Here is a 15,462-nt window from a genome sequence, read left to right as displayed (position 1 = left end):
GTAAAATCTCCCAAGTGTTGCTATCCTGGCCTTTCCCCCCAATTATTCTCTACTTGGAGGTCCAACTTGCATACCATTAGCCGGGGAGCCCACTACCGGGGGCCCAACAGGTTGAGCCCCTGGCAATTCAGTTACCTCAACCCTGTCCTCTCTCTGAGTTAGTTCATATTCAATTTCTAATGGAGCTTCTGTCTTTGCAGGTGTTGTTTTACCCCCAACGGCATCCTCTTTCTGAGATTGGTTATGGGATGGATCATGAGTTGGATCATCAAACGATTCATGAACTTTTTCTGGTTCAGCTTCTGTCGCCGCAGGTACTGCTTTACCCCCAACAGTGCCCAATAGGTCCGTTAACTCTGTTAACTCCGTTTCCAGTTTTAATATCCAAACAGGATCTATTCCTTCTAAATCGTCTAGTTCATTCAGATTAGCCATATATACCATATCGATATCTACTTGTTGATGCACCTCAACTTGCATCTGGATTTCTTTTCCCAAACAAGTTGGTTCCTTTTGCCCCACTTACTCCCTACCACTATTAGGAGACACTAATTTCAATTGTGGATCGCCGTTATCGCCTGCTTCCTGAATGACTTGCGTCTACCCTTGCTGGGCCACAATTATGCTACTTTCCTTTTCACGTAACTGATCACTTCTTAGATGCTACATTTCCCAGTTAAACTGTTTTTTTAATTTACTTTTGTATTTAAACCCCCCAAAGGAGAGAAAGGTTTCAGTTCCTCTCTTTTACTCATGTTCTTGCTGGGGACCAATTTAGGAGGCCCCGATGCCTGTGGTTGTATCAGGCTTTGTAGCTCCCTAATATGAATGTCTTTTCGATATGTAAGCAATACATCCACCAGGTACTTCAAAAAGTCCATCTTACTTACCCTTTTTATTTGATCGCAATTTGGAGTTCTAACAAGGCACGGTACTACTATACCTGACCCCTCCATGCCAGGCTTCTCCATAAAAACCCCATTGGCAACATAGTCGACATCGTTGTCCTCATTGGCAGAAGCTGCCCTGGCTTGCAGTTTCTGCTTCCGCCGCACTACCTCCCGCGCTCCGCTTGTTCTCCCTGAGCACATTTCTTTATGCCTTTGGGCCTTTGGACCCTTTTAGTCTTACCCCCTTTTCTAAACTTTTATAAACTTATTGTGCTGATGGATAATGTTTATAGTAAAGGAGTCCCTTATCCCCACCTCACCTTTGGTGGTCGAGGGATGGCCACGCACAATCTTCAGGCTTGCAGTTCATGGCTCCAGTTCTATCTCTAGTCCCGGCTTGGCTCCGGCCCTACGGCCCCCAGCTCTCACCCTGCAGCTACCACCCTACAGGTTCTAGAATTAGAGAAACACAGGACATGCACCTCACCCTGCCCCAACACCAACACCTATCCCTACCCCCGGAGGGAGCTAAACCGGTTGGGGGGGGGAGGTGGGCAACCGGGTTGGTCGAGACAGCACAATGCCAAAGTTACTGGGTCCTGGCGGGCCCACACCACACCTTGCGCTGCTCACTGTCGCCTTCCTCAGAAATGTCAGTTGGTCGCAAGCTGCATGCCACAAGCCGCTTGTTATCAGGATACTTGTTATCGGGCCTGCTGGCCTCCTGCACTGCGTCTCTGCACTGCCCCCCACAATTTCCTCTGCCTTTTGCTTTGCCGCTGGTGCTTTTGCTCCTACAGCGCTAGGCTCGCGCTCCTACAGGATGCGGTTGGATGCAGCTGGATAGCGTTGGGCCTCCCGGTGACTCCCCAATGAGGAAGGGAGGGAGAGCCGAAAACGTCGGGAGCCGAAAATCTGAAAGCTCCCCAACAGCGTCCGTACACTTGACTAGTGTTTTTCAAGACTTACCTTCCTGAAAAGCTTAAGGATTTAAACATCCTGGAGAAAACGCAGGGCTGAGGTCGGAACCTATAACTGTCTTTCTTGGGGAATGTGACTTGATTCCCTGGGAGAAGGAAATCATCTAAATAATGAGGTATAGCAACTCGTATGAGGGTGGGGAAAGTAAGATGGGGCATCTAACCAGAATTGGGGGAAAGGGTTTGAGGGAAGACAGCGTCAAGCATGCAAACTTATGTTTCAAGGTGGTAATCGCAGCACTTCATCTTGTAAAATGTTAACAAAAGTCTATTGAAAGCAATTAACAAAAGTTCATATCTCTATTGCGTTATTTCATAAGACTGATAGTGAACCTTGATGGCAAGCCTGAGGTGGTTTCCAAGAATGCAAGAAAGAAGACTCTATCTAGAGATGGGAAGGATCATCCAATCCTACCCATCTCTGCCCTCATTTTCATTATAGGCTTCAAGTAAACAATTAAAATGGTGAGCTAAAATAAGTCATCCTCGGCACGTGATGTGATTTGTGTGCTTATCCTATAGTGTGATCTAAAGGAAATCAGGTGAATACTCAGCAGCATCTGGTCCAACCACTTCCAGCAGCAGGGAGATTCAGCTAAAATACAGCAGCTTTGCGACTTCAAGCTGAGTTCACTATTTGGAGGATAAGCACGGTTAGATGTAACCTCTCAAAACTTCCCCTTAATTGTCAATTTTTCTAGTGATTACAGTAATTTAGTAGCAATTTGAAGCATAGACTATGATTGAATGATATGTCTGACTTCTACTTCCAGTCATCAGAAAAAGAGCTAACTTGCTAGTGACCAGTGTTAAGAGGTGTGAGCAGGGGCCAATATACCTCGTTATGGGTACAACTCAATCAACAGCTCTCAAATGCATACATTACCATAAATACAAGGGTCCTGATCACTGTAGAGATCCTCCTCCACGTTGAACCCGCAAGAGAGAGAGCTCACACCCTACAACTAAGTTCCAATGGCAGGCTCTTGACCCGCCAAGGGCTATTTTGGGGCTGAAACATGTCGACCTTTTTACGTACAATTTGAAGTGCGGGTGATCCCTAAACAAATCCCCCACGCACGGCACTGATTTTAAATATACCTTGAACCCAGAACCATTAAAATTTCAAATCTGGCAACACAAGTCTTTTAAATATTTTTCCTTTTTCCCTAGCACAACAATAACCCCCCTCATTACTGATCACTAGGAGTACGCCTCCGGATGGAGGAAGCATAAGCACTAACCCAATGATGATGCGGTCAAGTTTTTAAAGAGTAAGGCGGAGAACCAAGATATGCTGCCACTTCCGGTCTCTGTACGTGAATGAGGGTTTTTTATCGGTACACAGTACGAAACTGTACAGAACCCTGGTTATGCACGACACGTGATCCATTCCCCTATTGATTATTTTGTTGTTTACAGAGTGACAGACTATTTAGAGTACGAGCTGGGCAGTCCGGCATGATCCTATGTGTAGTATTTTCTTTTTCTATTCAGAAAAGTCTGAATGCAGTTTACCAACCTGACTTTCGGTTACATGTAATTACCTCCCATCATTGCTGAAATCCGGACAAAACTCCTCCAACCTACTGCCACTTTTGAGAAGGCCGACTGCACCTACCATGCTGTAGTCCTCATTGCAATGCTGCTGTCTCTGCCACATAGGTCTTCTACTTGTAAGTTCTGATTTATTTGCAAGAGTCCATTAGTTATATGGAGAGAATTTCAGAAAATAAGTAAGACAAATCTAGACACATTTCTAGTACTGGGATCTAGTTTATGCTGTAAAGCTGATCTACAGTTGGATCCTCTGAACTTAAAGGACTGATCAACTTTACTTGTTTGCAAATCAAGTATGTGCAAATTTCACGTGGATTTAATGTATGAGGCCACCTATGTACTAACAAATCATATTTCAAATTGCCTATTCACTGAAGGTCGCAAAATGACGTGTAATGAACAATACTTTAAGTTGCATTTTGAAACCCCCTATGAATGGCTGGAAACACAGGGATGGTGACCTACTGGGGACAGCAGAACACCATTCCTGCATTTACTTCCCCAGATAGGAAATATTTTTTCTTGAAAGTAGCCTGTGACCATTTAGGAGACAGACCATTAAAAAGAAAAAAATAATGATTCCCTTCGGGAAACACATAATTCGAAACAGACAATGATATACAAGCCACTGCTTACTACTCCAGAAGGGGAAGCTGTCCCAGAATCAGTTACTCCAACTTGAGAGGAGGCAACTTTCCAATGATTTGAGGCTGAATTTGACGTCACAAATTATGATACACTTCTTTGCGAGTAGCAGAGGACGTACCCCCAGTTTATAATTCAGGAAAGATCAGAGAACACCTTTTACGATTCAAAGAGACTTTTCTGACTCGTAAAAGGGAGTTTGCAAACTGTGAATAGGTGTTCTGCAGTTGCAAAACTAAAGTCACAGGCTTTGATACCGCAAAATTCTCTTGTACACAAGCCTTAAGTCTTAAATAGTGTTTTCAAAATGGTAGTAAGAATGGAATATAATCAAATAGCTCTGTCCGACAAGATCAAATTACCAAAGACGTAACAAGTGTCCCCTTGTTGATCATTTAGTTCACCATCCATTTATTCAGACATGGTCAATGTTTAATCTCATAAACTAACAAGCATTTACAATGCAACGGTTTCGCCTTTGTAAAAGTTAGAGCTATTGGCATTGTAAATGACAAATTTTGTATTTATGTGTTGGTTTTGAAAACAGATAAATAAATGGCATTGTCATTTACAATGCCAATAGCTTAATCTCTCACAAATGCGAGACCTATTGCATTTGCACACACACACAGAGCACAAACACACACACAGAGCCACACACACACACACACACACACGCGCGCGCGCAGGAGGCAAGCATGACTGACAACATGGGCGCGCAGGAGGCAAGCATGACTGACAACATGAGCACGCAGGAGGCAAGCAGGACTGACAACATGGGCGCGCAGGAGGCAAGCATGACTGACAAAATGGGCACGCAGGGGGCAAGCATGACTGACAACATGGGCGCGCAGGGGGCAAGCATGACAGACAAGATGGGCGCGCAGGGGGCAAGCAGGACTGACAACATGGGCGCGCAGGGGGCATGACTGACAACATGGGCGCGCAGGGGGCAAGCATGACAGACAACATGGGCGCGCAGGGGGCAAGCATGACTGACAACATGGGCGCGCAGGGGGCAAGCATGACAGACAACATGGGCGCGCAGGGGGCAAGCATGACAGACAACATGGGCGCGCAGGGGGCAAGCATGACAGACAACATGGGCGCGCAGGAGGCACGCAGGACTGACAACATGGGCACGGGACCCCGGTTGTAGCTGTGACTGCTACTGCAATTAGAGCCACTGGCATCACAGGCGCAGAGCTGTGAGGTGGGCGCCTTGTCGGACAGAGGCAGGACTCCTGGCTGGGCAGTGTGGGTTCCACCAAGGCAGAGATGGGACCTGGCTGGGCAGTGGTTACACCAGGGCAGGGATGGACCTGGCTGGGCAGTGGTTACACCAGGGCAGGGATGGGACCTGGCTGGGCAGTGGTGGGTGGCACCGGGGCAGAAATGGAACTGGCTGGGCAGTGGTGGGTGCCACCAGGACAGATATGGACCTGGCTGGGCAAGTGAAAGGTTCTCGCTGGACAGGGGCGAGGTTGTGGTGGGGTTCTTCAGCTGGATACCCGGTTCCTGCCGGATCTGGGTTGGCGTTCACCCTGCACAGAGGTGGGTGTTCTGCCTGGCACCGGTGGGTTGGCTCATAAGGTAGTAGTAATTCAGCTCTGATCGCACTGCATGCTGGTACTTGTAGTTCTTTCCAGTGAGGACAGGCTGGATGGCGAGGGTGCAGCTGACAGGCGCCCCTCGCTGCCTCTGTCTGGAGGGGGGCAGGGCCCCTTCACACAAAGGGGGTTGTGGCGGGGGCTAGACTGGGTGACTTCAGAGAGACACCCCTGCTGGGAGACGGGTCTGAGTCCTGCGGTTGATAATCCGTGGCCAGCCCTGGTCTTTAGCACAGCATCGAGAGGCCAGGCTCTGACAGGGGCACGCGGCTCTCCAGCGCATGCCCAGCGCGGCTCACTACACACCCCCAGCCAGAAAACGACCCTCCTGGGCAGTGTGTCACGGGCCACCCTCACCCCTCGATATACACGTTTGGGTGGCAACAAGAGTTTACAGCGCCGAGAGGAGGGGCCGTGCAAGGAGGCACTAAACTCTGACAGAGGCGGGGACAGTCTGCAGCCTCCTAGGCATGCGCAGACCTACCATACTAATCCCAGGCGTATGCGCCCCAAGGATCACTCGCCTCGAAGCGCTGGGTTCATTAATGGCCAGCTGGCACCAGCAGTGTCGTTAATCCGAGACTTTGGGTTTCATTTCAAGCCTTCGCTCCTGATGCAGAACTCCTCGTCAGATCTGCTGATGGCACCGACACAGCTGTAGTAGCATCCCTACTTCGACGTAACTCGCTATTGTATGTACAGTGCTCTGACACCTCCGGGCAAAGTCCGCGCTTTATAAAAATGCATTAAATAAATGAACAAGCATTTACGGACGGACAGCAGGAGGGGGGGGCGGGAAGGGCCACACGGACAGCGGGAGGGGGGGGGCGGATTAAAAAGCACTCACCTGGAACTGGACTTCCTCCGGCGGCTGCGGTCGGCCGCGGAATGAGCTGAATGCCGAGACAAAAAAAAAAAAACAACTCCGCCCACCGCCGCATGACTACACAGAGGGAACGCCCAGGGAAAAAATCGCGGGAACGCCCCCGAATCTGGTCCGTGAATGACGGACAGATCTCTGTTCCAATGGCTAGCCTCCCTTTATGGAGCTAGCCAATGGAACAGAGGGCGGATTCAAGTGTCCCTTACTGAAGACTACAGATTTCTCTGGAGGCGGAGCTAAAGCTCCGTGCTCCAGCGAAACCTAAAAACGATTTTCAACACTTGCTGAATCAATGTCTTAACTGTACAGCAATAGATTTACAAAAGTCTTGGAAAAAACATGTGCGGATTGTTACTACTGCTAATATGTAGTGCAAAGACATTGTGATGTGCGAAAATTGAAAATAATGCAAAAGCCCAAATTCATGTATTAAAATAGAAATACGTTCTGGATGGTAGACTTACCCTTTCCATTTTTTACCACAGTGAAGAAAACTTCTTCCCAAAAGCAGACACAGCTGTAAAGAATAAGAAAAAAATGAGCCAAACAAAACTCCAGTATTTACATTATACAATTTGAAGGCATCAATGTATATTTAAATTGAAAAGGATGTCTTACGCTTTGGGCAAACTCAAAAAATCTTGCCATGCTATGATATCAAAAATGTTTTTGTAAGAGTAAAATATTATCAGTGCCACTACGCCCTTTAAGAAAGCCTCCAATCAAGAAATCTGACTGCTGATCACACACCCCCCTCCTCAACCTAACTCCTCTGGTTCCACAATGGATTTGGCTATTCAGATAAACCACAGGACAAACTGAGGAACACGCTGCTTACAACTAGCCTCAGCCTACCCAAGTACTCTCTGGCAGGTCAGGGCTGTCCCTCATTTTCTCTGCAATCCAATGCAAGCACAGTCCATACATTGACAAATATAGGTATCAAATAATGATCATGGTTTTTAGGGCTATTAATGTAGTGCTCACTAGAAACTGAATTTTCCAGTGGTGCTTGAAAAATAGGTAGTATTATTAACCAACTAAGCTATGCTAATTTCAACAACTGTGGTAGGATGATGGAAAGCTGTATTATATCTTGTAGGGTTTTGAATCTGTGACTTGCAACTGGATTGCAAGTACTTATTCCACTGCACCGAGCTACTGGTTGGGTAGTTGATACATCAGTCACCCAGGAGGGGTGAAGATGGGGGAATAGGGGGATACTTTTGCTCTCTTTGATACTGGGTATTTTAAATCCTACTACTTTCTAAAAGTTTGTGATATAACTGAATTTCCAATCTGTTTTGCTCTGCCTCTCGCCAATCTCACAAGTATGACATCTCAATATTTTGCAAATACCCACATGGGAATGCTGGCATAAACTAGATCTTCTTTGCCATTACATTTAATAATCAATTTTCGAGTGCAAAAATTGGAAAGGATTCCTAAATGTCACCAGCTGCTGCACAATCAGCAGCTTTCTGACATATTGGTACAAAGAATAAACATCTAAGCATTCTCATAGATATAAGCAACAAAGGGGCATATGTACAAGGGAATGGAGGAGAGTGGCGTTCAGCACAAAATGCTAATATGATGCGCCGCCATTCCGAAAATGCAGGGATGAGCAGTATTTACAAAGATACGGCGCATCCCTGAGTTTTCAATAGCGCTAGCGCTAATGCTAAATTAAGCTGCCTAGCACCAATGCAGGCACCCTTGCACCACAGTGCAAGGTTGCCTGCATTGAGAGAATGATTGTTTATGTGCAGGAAGGTGTCGCTTCCTGCACATAAACAATAAAAAATGGTGATTTGAAACTTCTATATGTGCTGCATTGTGCAGCACACATAGAAGTTGCAAATGGTCATTTTAGTAATGACTGTTTATGTGCAGGAAGGGACACAATGCAGCACACATAGAAACAGCAAAACGAGGAGAAATGCATTTTTGATCTGGGTAGTAACGTGGTAAAATGTAACATGACGTTCATCACATGCAATAAGAATATATGTATCCCTTACCATCAGTTAGCTTGCCTGCTTGTTCAGCCGCTCCTCCTGGCAGGATTTTAGAGAGCATACTCTCACCTTCTGTGCCTGACTGTCCTGTTGTTGCCCCACCTGGCGGGGCACCTCCAGCTGAACTTCCAATGCCTACTGGTTTCTGACCAATTTTAATTCCTGTAAGAGGAACACACAAAATAATATATTACAAGCATTGGCAATGCCAATAGGTCTGGTTTTAAAGGAATGTTGTATGTGAAGCAGTAGAAGTAAAAAACATATGTATTTGTGTCTAAGCAAATAAGTGTAGAATAATATTGGTGTAGGTTGAAAGTTAACGAGACAGTTCCACTGTCAAGCCAGACCTAAATATCCATGTAGCTTAATGACTGCCCTCCTCCCAACTGTGCTGCTGCTAGAGAAATACAAACACTACAAATGATCAAGTTATCTAGGACACTTTTACGGGATTACAATGTCATATGGGTGCCCCTGAAAGTGAAAGCTCAGCCAGCTCAGTAAATAAACAAAATGATCACAGCTGCTGTAGGGTAAGCACTTTTTTTTATGAAAGAGCAAGACTGATGGCCAGTTTAAACATGTGCTCCTGGCTCGCAACATGTGGGCGGAGCCAAAGCCCCCTCAAGTGGTACTCACAAAATTGTCTGGCGACACCCTAAACAGGACACCCTTTATAATGTACACAAAAAGGATCAATAAGGAAACACTGAAGTAACGATAATAGGAAATTCGTGCAGACACGTTCACCCAGAGAACACTACAGGTACACATGCAACACAGTAGAAAGATAATCTATTTAGTGCAGTGGACTTTACAAGTAAATGAAAGGAACAATACTAAATTAAATTACACTATGGGTCATTCCACATCTTGCAGAGGCAAATGTACCTGGCCAAGATTCATTGCACTTTCTGATTGTCTACTACTAAGAAATATGCCACAGACAAAGATGGCATGCCCAGAAATGAATCTTAAATCAGACATTTCAGTTTTCTGTTTAATCACCTAATCGTAAAGCTCAGGAACACCAGAACAAGAACAGCTGTTGTTGTAAGTGCACTTTTTTAAATGCATCATGCACGATAAATTGATGCACAGATGCATTTAGTGCTAAATTGTAGAATGAAATGACAGATTTGACACTTCACATAATTAGGCATAATTTTGCTGTACGTCTAAGCAAATTATGTGTATTTCACACATCCTTACCTAAAATCCAAGGGGCCGATTCACAAAGGTAATCTGAGACAAAAGTCTAACTTTACGACTTTTGGTATTCACAGAGATAATTTACTATTCGTATCTTTACGTCTACAGGCAGGATGGAATCTCTGCACCTGGGCCAGAATCGCCGCACCTGGGCCGTACTCGCAAACTATACCATGATGCAAAGGAGCAAACTTTTCTGAGTTATGATCTAGTGTCTGGCCACACCATTTCCCCTGCCCCAACAGTTTTTTCATGACTTTACCATTTATCACACGTTCATAATGTTCCTTTTTGTAAAAATTGCATTCCAACTCATTGATTACTGTTAGGCCTGGCATATCTTGGCGTGATTACTCCAGACTTTTTGCCTCTACCACCTTTGCTTTTAGATGCTTGGGTACTTTGCCACTGCTGATCAATGTCAAAGTATAGGAGTTCCGTATTTTAAATGTAATGGTGATTGGTTGGCCATAATTGGTATGTTTGCCTTACTAGTAAAAGTCCCTAGTGATGTGCACTGTGTGTGCAAGGGTTAGTAATGCCAGTGTGTGCAGAGAAGGGAACTCAGGCCTTCAATGTAGGGCCTGCACGCAGAATGCTAAGTTAGCAGGTAGTCCTGACAAGTGCAACCACTTGTCAGGCCTGACTTCCCCTATTACATACACATGGGGCAACCCTGTGGTAGGTACCAGGTAACCCCTGGGCAGGGTGCAGTGTAGGTAAAAGGCAGAACATAAACTGAGGTGTGTGTTATGTTCTGACAGTGAAAAACTCCCCATTTTGTTTTTCGCTGCTGATAGGCCATTCTGCCCAAAGGACAGAATGGGGAGGCTGGGTGTTGTGTTTGTTAGCCTAGTTTCCTGTCAGTTTATAATGGAGAGGTGAAGTGTAGTATGTATGGACTCACAGTGTAACAATGCATCTTTCTGTGGAGGTGGTTTTGTCACTGTGTGTTTATAAACCACTCTTTTAGAAAGTGGCAGAGTTCTGGGCTCTGAGCATTTCTGTGTGTCTCTGAAGTGTGGATTGTCTGTCTGGAACTGAAAGGTGAGAGAAGCTGGGAGAGGTCTTGACCCAAGGAGGGGTTGAGATGGCACCAGGCTGCCTTGCATTTGGAGAGTAGGGAGGGAGACGCCCAGGAGGTGATAAGGGCTGAGCTGGTGCTATAAACCAATTGACCCACGCCTGCTGAGTGATTAAGGAGCCAGACCGCCGGTATCAAAGGGAGAGAGGTGACACTGAGAGGGTGACACCTAGAACTGACTTAGGGAGGGGTCAGGGACCCCTGAGCACATACAAACCACAAAGATATTAAGGGGTATAACTATGAGAGCTGGAACCTCTGAACGTTGGAATGAAACAGATATGGATTAAGACTGAAAAGGCTTGGACCCATTCTGTGGTCAAGGGGAACCTCTGCTAAAGAAGGAACAACTGAAGAGACTGCTGTGGATAGACCAATCCTTGCTTCGTGATCTGGGGCTGGTCTGCAGTTTGCTGTTCTAACTAAGGAAGAACGAAAATTGGTTACTGATTACTTCAGCTAGCGCATTAAGCGTCGCATATGTCAATTTTGTTATAACAATCGTATCTCAAATGCCTAGACGCAGTAAACATTTTTACAAACAATAAGGCACATGACTCAAATTGCTGTCTACTGTGTAAGTTGTATCAAAATTATATAATTCATATATTATACACATATAATCACAGCTGTCAACACAAATGAAATATTACAAGTAAGTGGTGGCCAAGTGACATTGGTGCTCAGTGGTGTGCAATATATACAGGGTGGTGAAAAATATGTACATGTGGGTAATGGGCCAAATAATATAGGGAAATGCAATGATTCTACAATGATTCTGCCGGCTGATGATTATTCTTTGTTTGGGCAGAGCCTTGGATGATCTGAGCCTAGTGTGGTCGTCGACGTTTCAACACAATATATGCTCCTTCCGGGATACAGCTTGGGAGCTTGGCACACAGAGTGGTTTTTATGTGACGCTTGCACATCCTACAGGTATAATTCACATGCCTTTCTACTTTGTAGACTATCACTGCCTGGGCCAAAATTGATTCCGCCACCGGGTCCCGTTCCGTTTAGGGTGAGTTTCATCATCACATGCATTCTCAATTCGTATCTCTGACAGATGTAACACACCTAACACCACCTTTCTTAATTGTAGGCTGTCCTTAACCCCTCCCCACCCATTCCGTCCTGATGAAGACCCGTTCTTGACTACCGAAAGGAGCATATATTGGGTTGAAACGTCGGCGACCACACTAGGCTCAGATCTTCCAAAGCTCTGCCCAAACATAGAATAATAATCAGCCGGCAGAATCATTGCATTCCCTATATTATCTGGCCCATTACCCACATGTACATCATTTTCACCATCATGTATTTATTGCACACCACTGAGCACCAATGTCACTTGGCCACCACTTACAGTAGACAGCAATTTGAGTCATGTGCCTTATGGTTTGTAAAAATGTTTCCTGCGTCTAGGTATTTGAGATACGATTGTTATAACAAAATTGACATATGCGACACTTAATGTGCTAGCAGAAGTAATCAGTAACCAGTTTTCGTTCTTCCTTAGTTAGAACAGCAAACTGCAGACCAGCCCCAGATCACGAAGCAAGGATTGGTCTATCCACAGCAGTCTCTTCAGTTGTTCCTTCTTTAGCAGAGGTTCCCCTTGACCACAGAATGGGTCCAAGCCTTTTCAGTCTTAATCCATATCTGTTTCATTCCAATGTTCAGGGGTTCCAGCTCTCATAGTTATACCCCTTAATATCTTTGAAGTTTGTATGTGCTCAGGGGTCCCTGACCCCTCCCTAAGTCAGTTCTAGGTGTCACCCTTCCAGTGTCACCTCTCTCCCTTTGATACCGGGGGTAACCCGACAGAACCAATTTCTGTTTATGACGATATACCCAGGTTCTGGGGGACACAGGGTCATCCCATTTTTTTAAGACTAACTTGGGACTGTGCTTGGAGGTGCTGGGTCCCCCTGCTTGAAGAAGACTGTGCCTTCTGATGTGTCTTGTAACCCCAAGGACCAAGGTGAGATGGCTCCCTGTTTGGAAATACAGGATGATAAAAGTTTCCAGAGAAGTCCCAAGCAACGCGGTATGCATGTGCTTTTTGCCGCTTGAGACCCTCAGAAGTTGTGCCTTGTGATCGTGGGCACGCAGGAGCAAGCTAAGTCTCAGACGCGCAGAGTGCGTGTCGGGTGGAGGCCAAGGCATTGGTGAGGAGCGTCTGGTCGTGGTGTGCACGGGGAGACGAGGCTTGGCTCGGAAGCGCAGTAGTGTGTCATGGTGCAGCCCGGGTGTTGGTGAAGAGCGCCTGGGTCTCGTGTGCACCAAAGGAAGAAGTGAGACTCGGATGAGCAGTGTGCGTGTCGTGGTGCAGCCAGGGCATTGGTGAGGAGCGCCTGGACATCGTGTGGACCAATGGAGGAAGTGAATATTGGACACGCTGGGTGCATGTTGTGGTGCAGCCCAGGTGTTGGTGAAGAGCGCAAGGGCCTCGTAGGCACCAAAAGAAGAAGTGAGTCTCTGACATGCAAGAGTGCGTCGTGGTGCAGCCAGGGCGTTAGTGAAGAGCACCTGGACATCCTGTGCACCGGGAGAACAGGAGAGGCTCGAACGCGCAGGGTGCGTGTTGAGGTGCAAACGGAGCATTGGTGAAGAGCGCCGGTTTGTTGTAAGCACCAGAGAAGAGGCGAGTCTCTGAGGGCGGTGTGTGTGTCTAAGTGCAACCTGAGGTGCTGGTTAGGAGTGCCTGATCAGGGTGTGCACTGAAGTGAAGTAAAGTCTCCACAGTGCTGAGGGTGGGTCTTGGTGTGAACTGAGACCGCCAGAGTGAGGGCCAAATCATTGGGGCCCTCAGAGTCAATCAGCAGAGGCCCGGACCCGCAGCCACGGAAGAACTGAGCCGCCGGCCCGAGTCCACCACTGCCCATGATGGAGTTCTGGATCAAGGCTCAAGTCGCTGACATCGGGAGGAAAGTGGGATTGCGTCCCCCCAGGTAACGTGGATCAACACCTGGGGTGGCGTGCGGGCCCGGAGGGACACTCTCTTGGCCTTCCGCTTCAGTCAGCTGAGCGAGCTGTTGCTTCGGCTTGGATCTCGGCCCGTGGTGACCCAAGATGGGGCAGTACTGGGGCCAGAGTGGGAGGCAGTACTTTTTGTCATCATTTGATCCATAAAAGGGGCACTGTTAACAAAGCACGTAAAACCGTTGTATTACACTTTGCATTATTGCTGCTAACGAACTATGGAACTGTCGTATGACGCCTGACCTCAGTTGTGCCTTACAAACTTTATGCTTGATGCGTTACACACTGAATTATTTCTCCCTAACATATTACCTGATTGTAACGTGGCGCATTGCATTATTTCTTCAGTGTACAGTATCTTAGTATAACGTGGCACAGTGTATTATTTCTTCATTGCACCGTACAGGATTGTAGCGTGACACATTGCTTTGTTTCTTCCTGGTACAGGGAATGCTGGTGGTGATGCACATTGCATTATTCTTCAATTGCAAAGTACATGACTGTGGCGCTACGTATGGCATTGTTTCTCTGTAGCACAGTATAAGAGAATATCGTTACGCATTGCAATATTGTTTGCTTTTGCAACGTGTGTGATTCTAGCAATACGACTTGCCTAAACTTTTGGGAAACGGTTAGAAGTGAGCTTAACTGTTGGTTAGAAGCAGTGGTTGGGATTAGAACCTACCAACCCACGGGAAAGAATGCTACCCATTCTTAAATGTTGATTTTGTATCGTGTGGTCATATCGTATATTTGCTTATATAAAGATTATACTCATTTCATCAATACTCATAGGGAGTATATTTGTGATGACATCATGGGGTTACTGTGAGCGTGGTTGCACATACTGAACACTCATGTCTTGGAGATAAGCCGTGCTGCTCATGCCAAGCTACTAAGGGGGTGAGCAGGGCTATCTCAGACGGTGTACTTAATTAGCCTAACGTTGAAGCGAGGGGTCGGGGACGCACACCTCCAGCATTTGGTGGCAGCAGTAAGCGACAGGGACCTCCCCTTCCAACAATTACACTTCATCCGGCTCAAGCCAGAGAGTACGGCCAGAGCCAGAGAGTACAGCCCGGGTGCAGAGATTCCGGTCCGAGTGCGGAAGTAAAGATACGACTCGTAAATGACCTCTGTGAAAACCAAAAGTCTAAATGACTTCTATGAATACCAAAAGTCGCAAAGGTAGACTTTTGTCTCAGATTATCTTTGCGAATCGGCCCCCAAGTGTACGTTGTGTATGTTTATGTAAGTGCCTGCTAGGTACATGTATAGTTGTTAACCACTGAAATGGAGGCCAGTAGCAACTTGTTTAAATACCTCGAGCCTGGCTTTGTGCTCAAGATGGGGGTGTGGTTGTTTTGCCCAATGGTGTATTGCTGATATTCCTGAAGCTGGAGGGAGGAGTTCTAAACACTAAAGAGGGGAAAGAGGAGATGAGGCTTCCTTAGAAATCAAATCAGGAATTTTGCTGAGAGGAGCTCCTGATCAGTCTTCATGAAGAAGTGCCATTTGGGAGTGCAATCTCCGTTGTGCAATGCAAAAGTGACCACTACAGACGAGGCCAGCCTTTTGTCTTTCCCCTA

The 15,462-nt window shown here is 46.4% G+C and overlaps 1 protein-coding gene across 1 annotated transcript in view; it reads right to left on the bottom strand.

The window, feature by feature from the left end:
• The window catches only part of BSN (bassoon presynaptic cytomatrix protein), a 761,556-nt gene that overhangs the window by 8,043 nt on the left and 738,051 nt on the right, over positions 1 to 15,462 (bottom strand). Inside the window, exons 11-12 of the mRNA XM_078662357.1 lie at positions 8,593 to 8,751; positions 7,033 to 7,085 (exon numbers count right to left, since the gene is read on the bottom strand). Of these exons, the coding sequence (XP_078518483.1) occupies positions 7,045 to 7,085; positions 8,593 to 8,751 (200 nt within the window). The 3' untranslated portion in view covers positions 7,033 to 7,044. The remainder of the gene's footprint in view (positions 1 to 7,032; positions 7,086 to 8,592; positions 8,752 to 15,462) is intronic.

The sequence above is a fragment of the Lissotriton helveticus genome, chromosome 9 (genome assembly GCF_964261635.1).
Source record: "Lissotriton helveticus chromosome 9, aLisHel1.1, whole genome shotgun sequence".
Classification (NCBI taxonomy): domain Eukaryota; kingdom Metazoa; phylum Chordata; class Amphibia; order Caudata; family Salamandridae; genus Lissotriton; species Lissotriton helveticus.
Note: the sequence above shows the minus strand (reverse complement) of the source record. Positions and strands in the feature narration are given on the sequence as shown.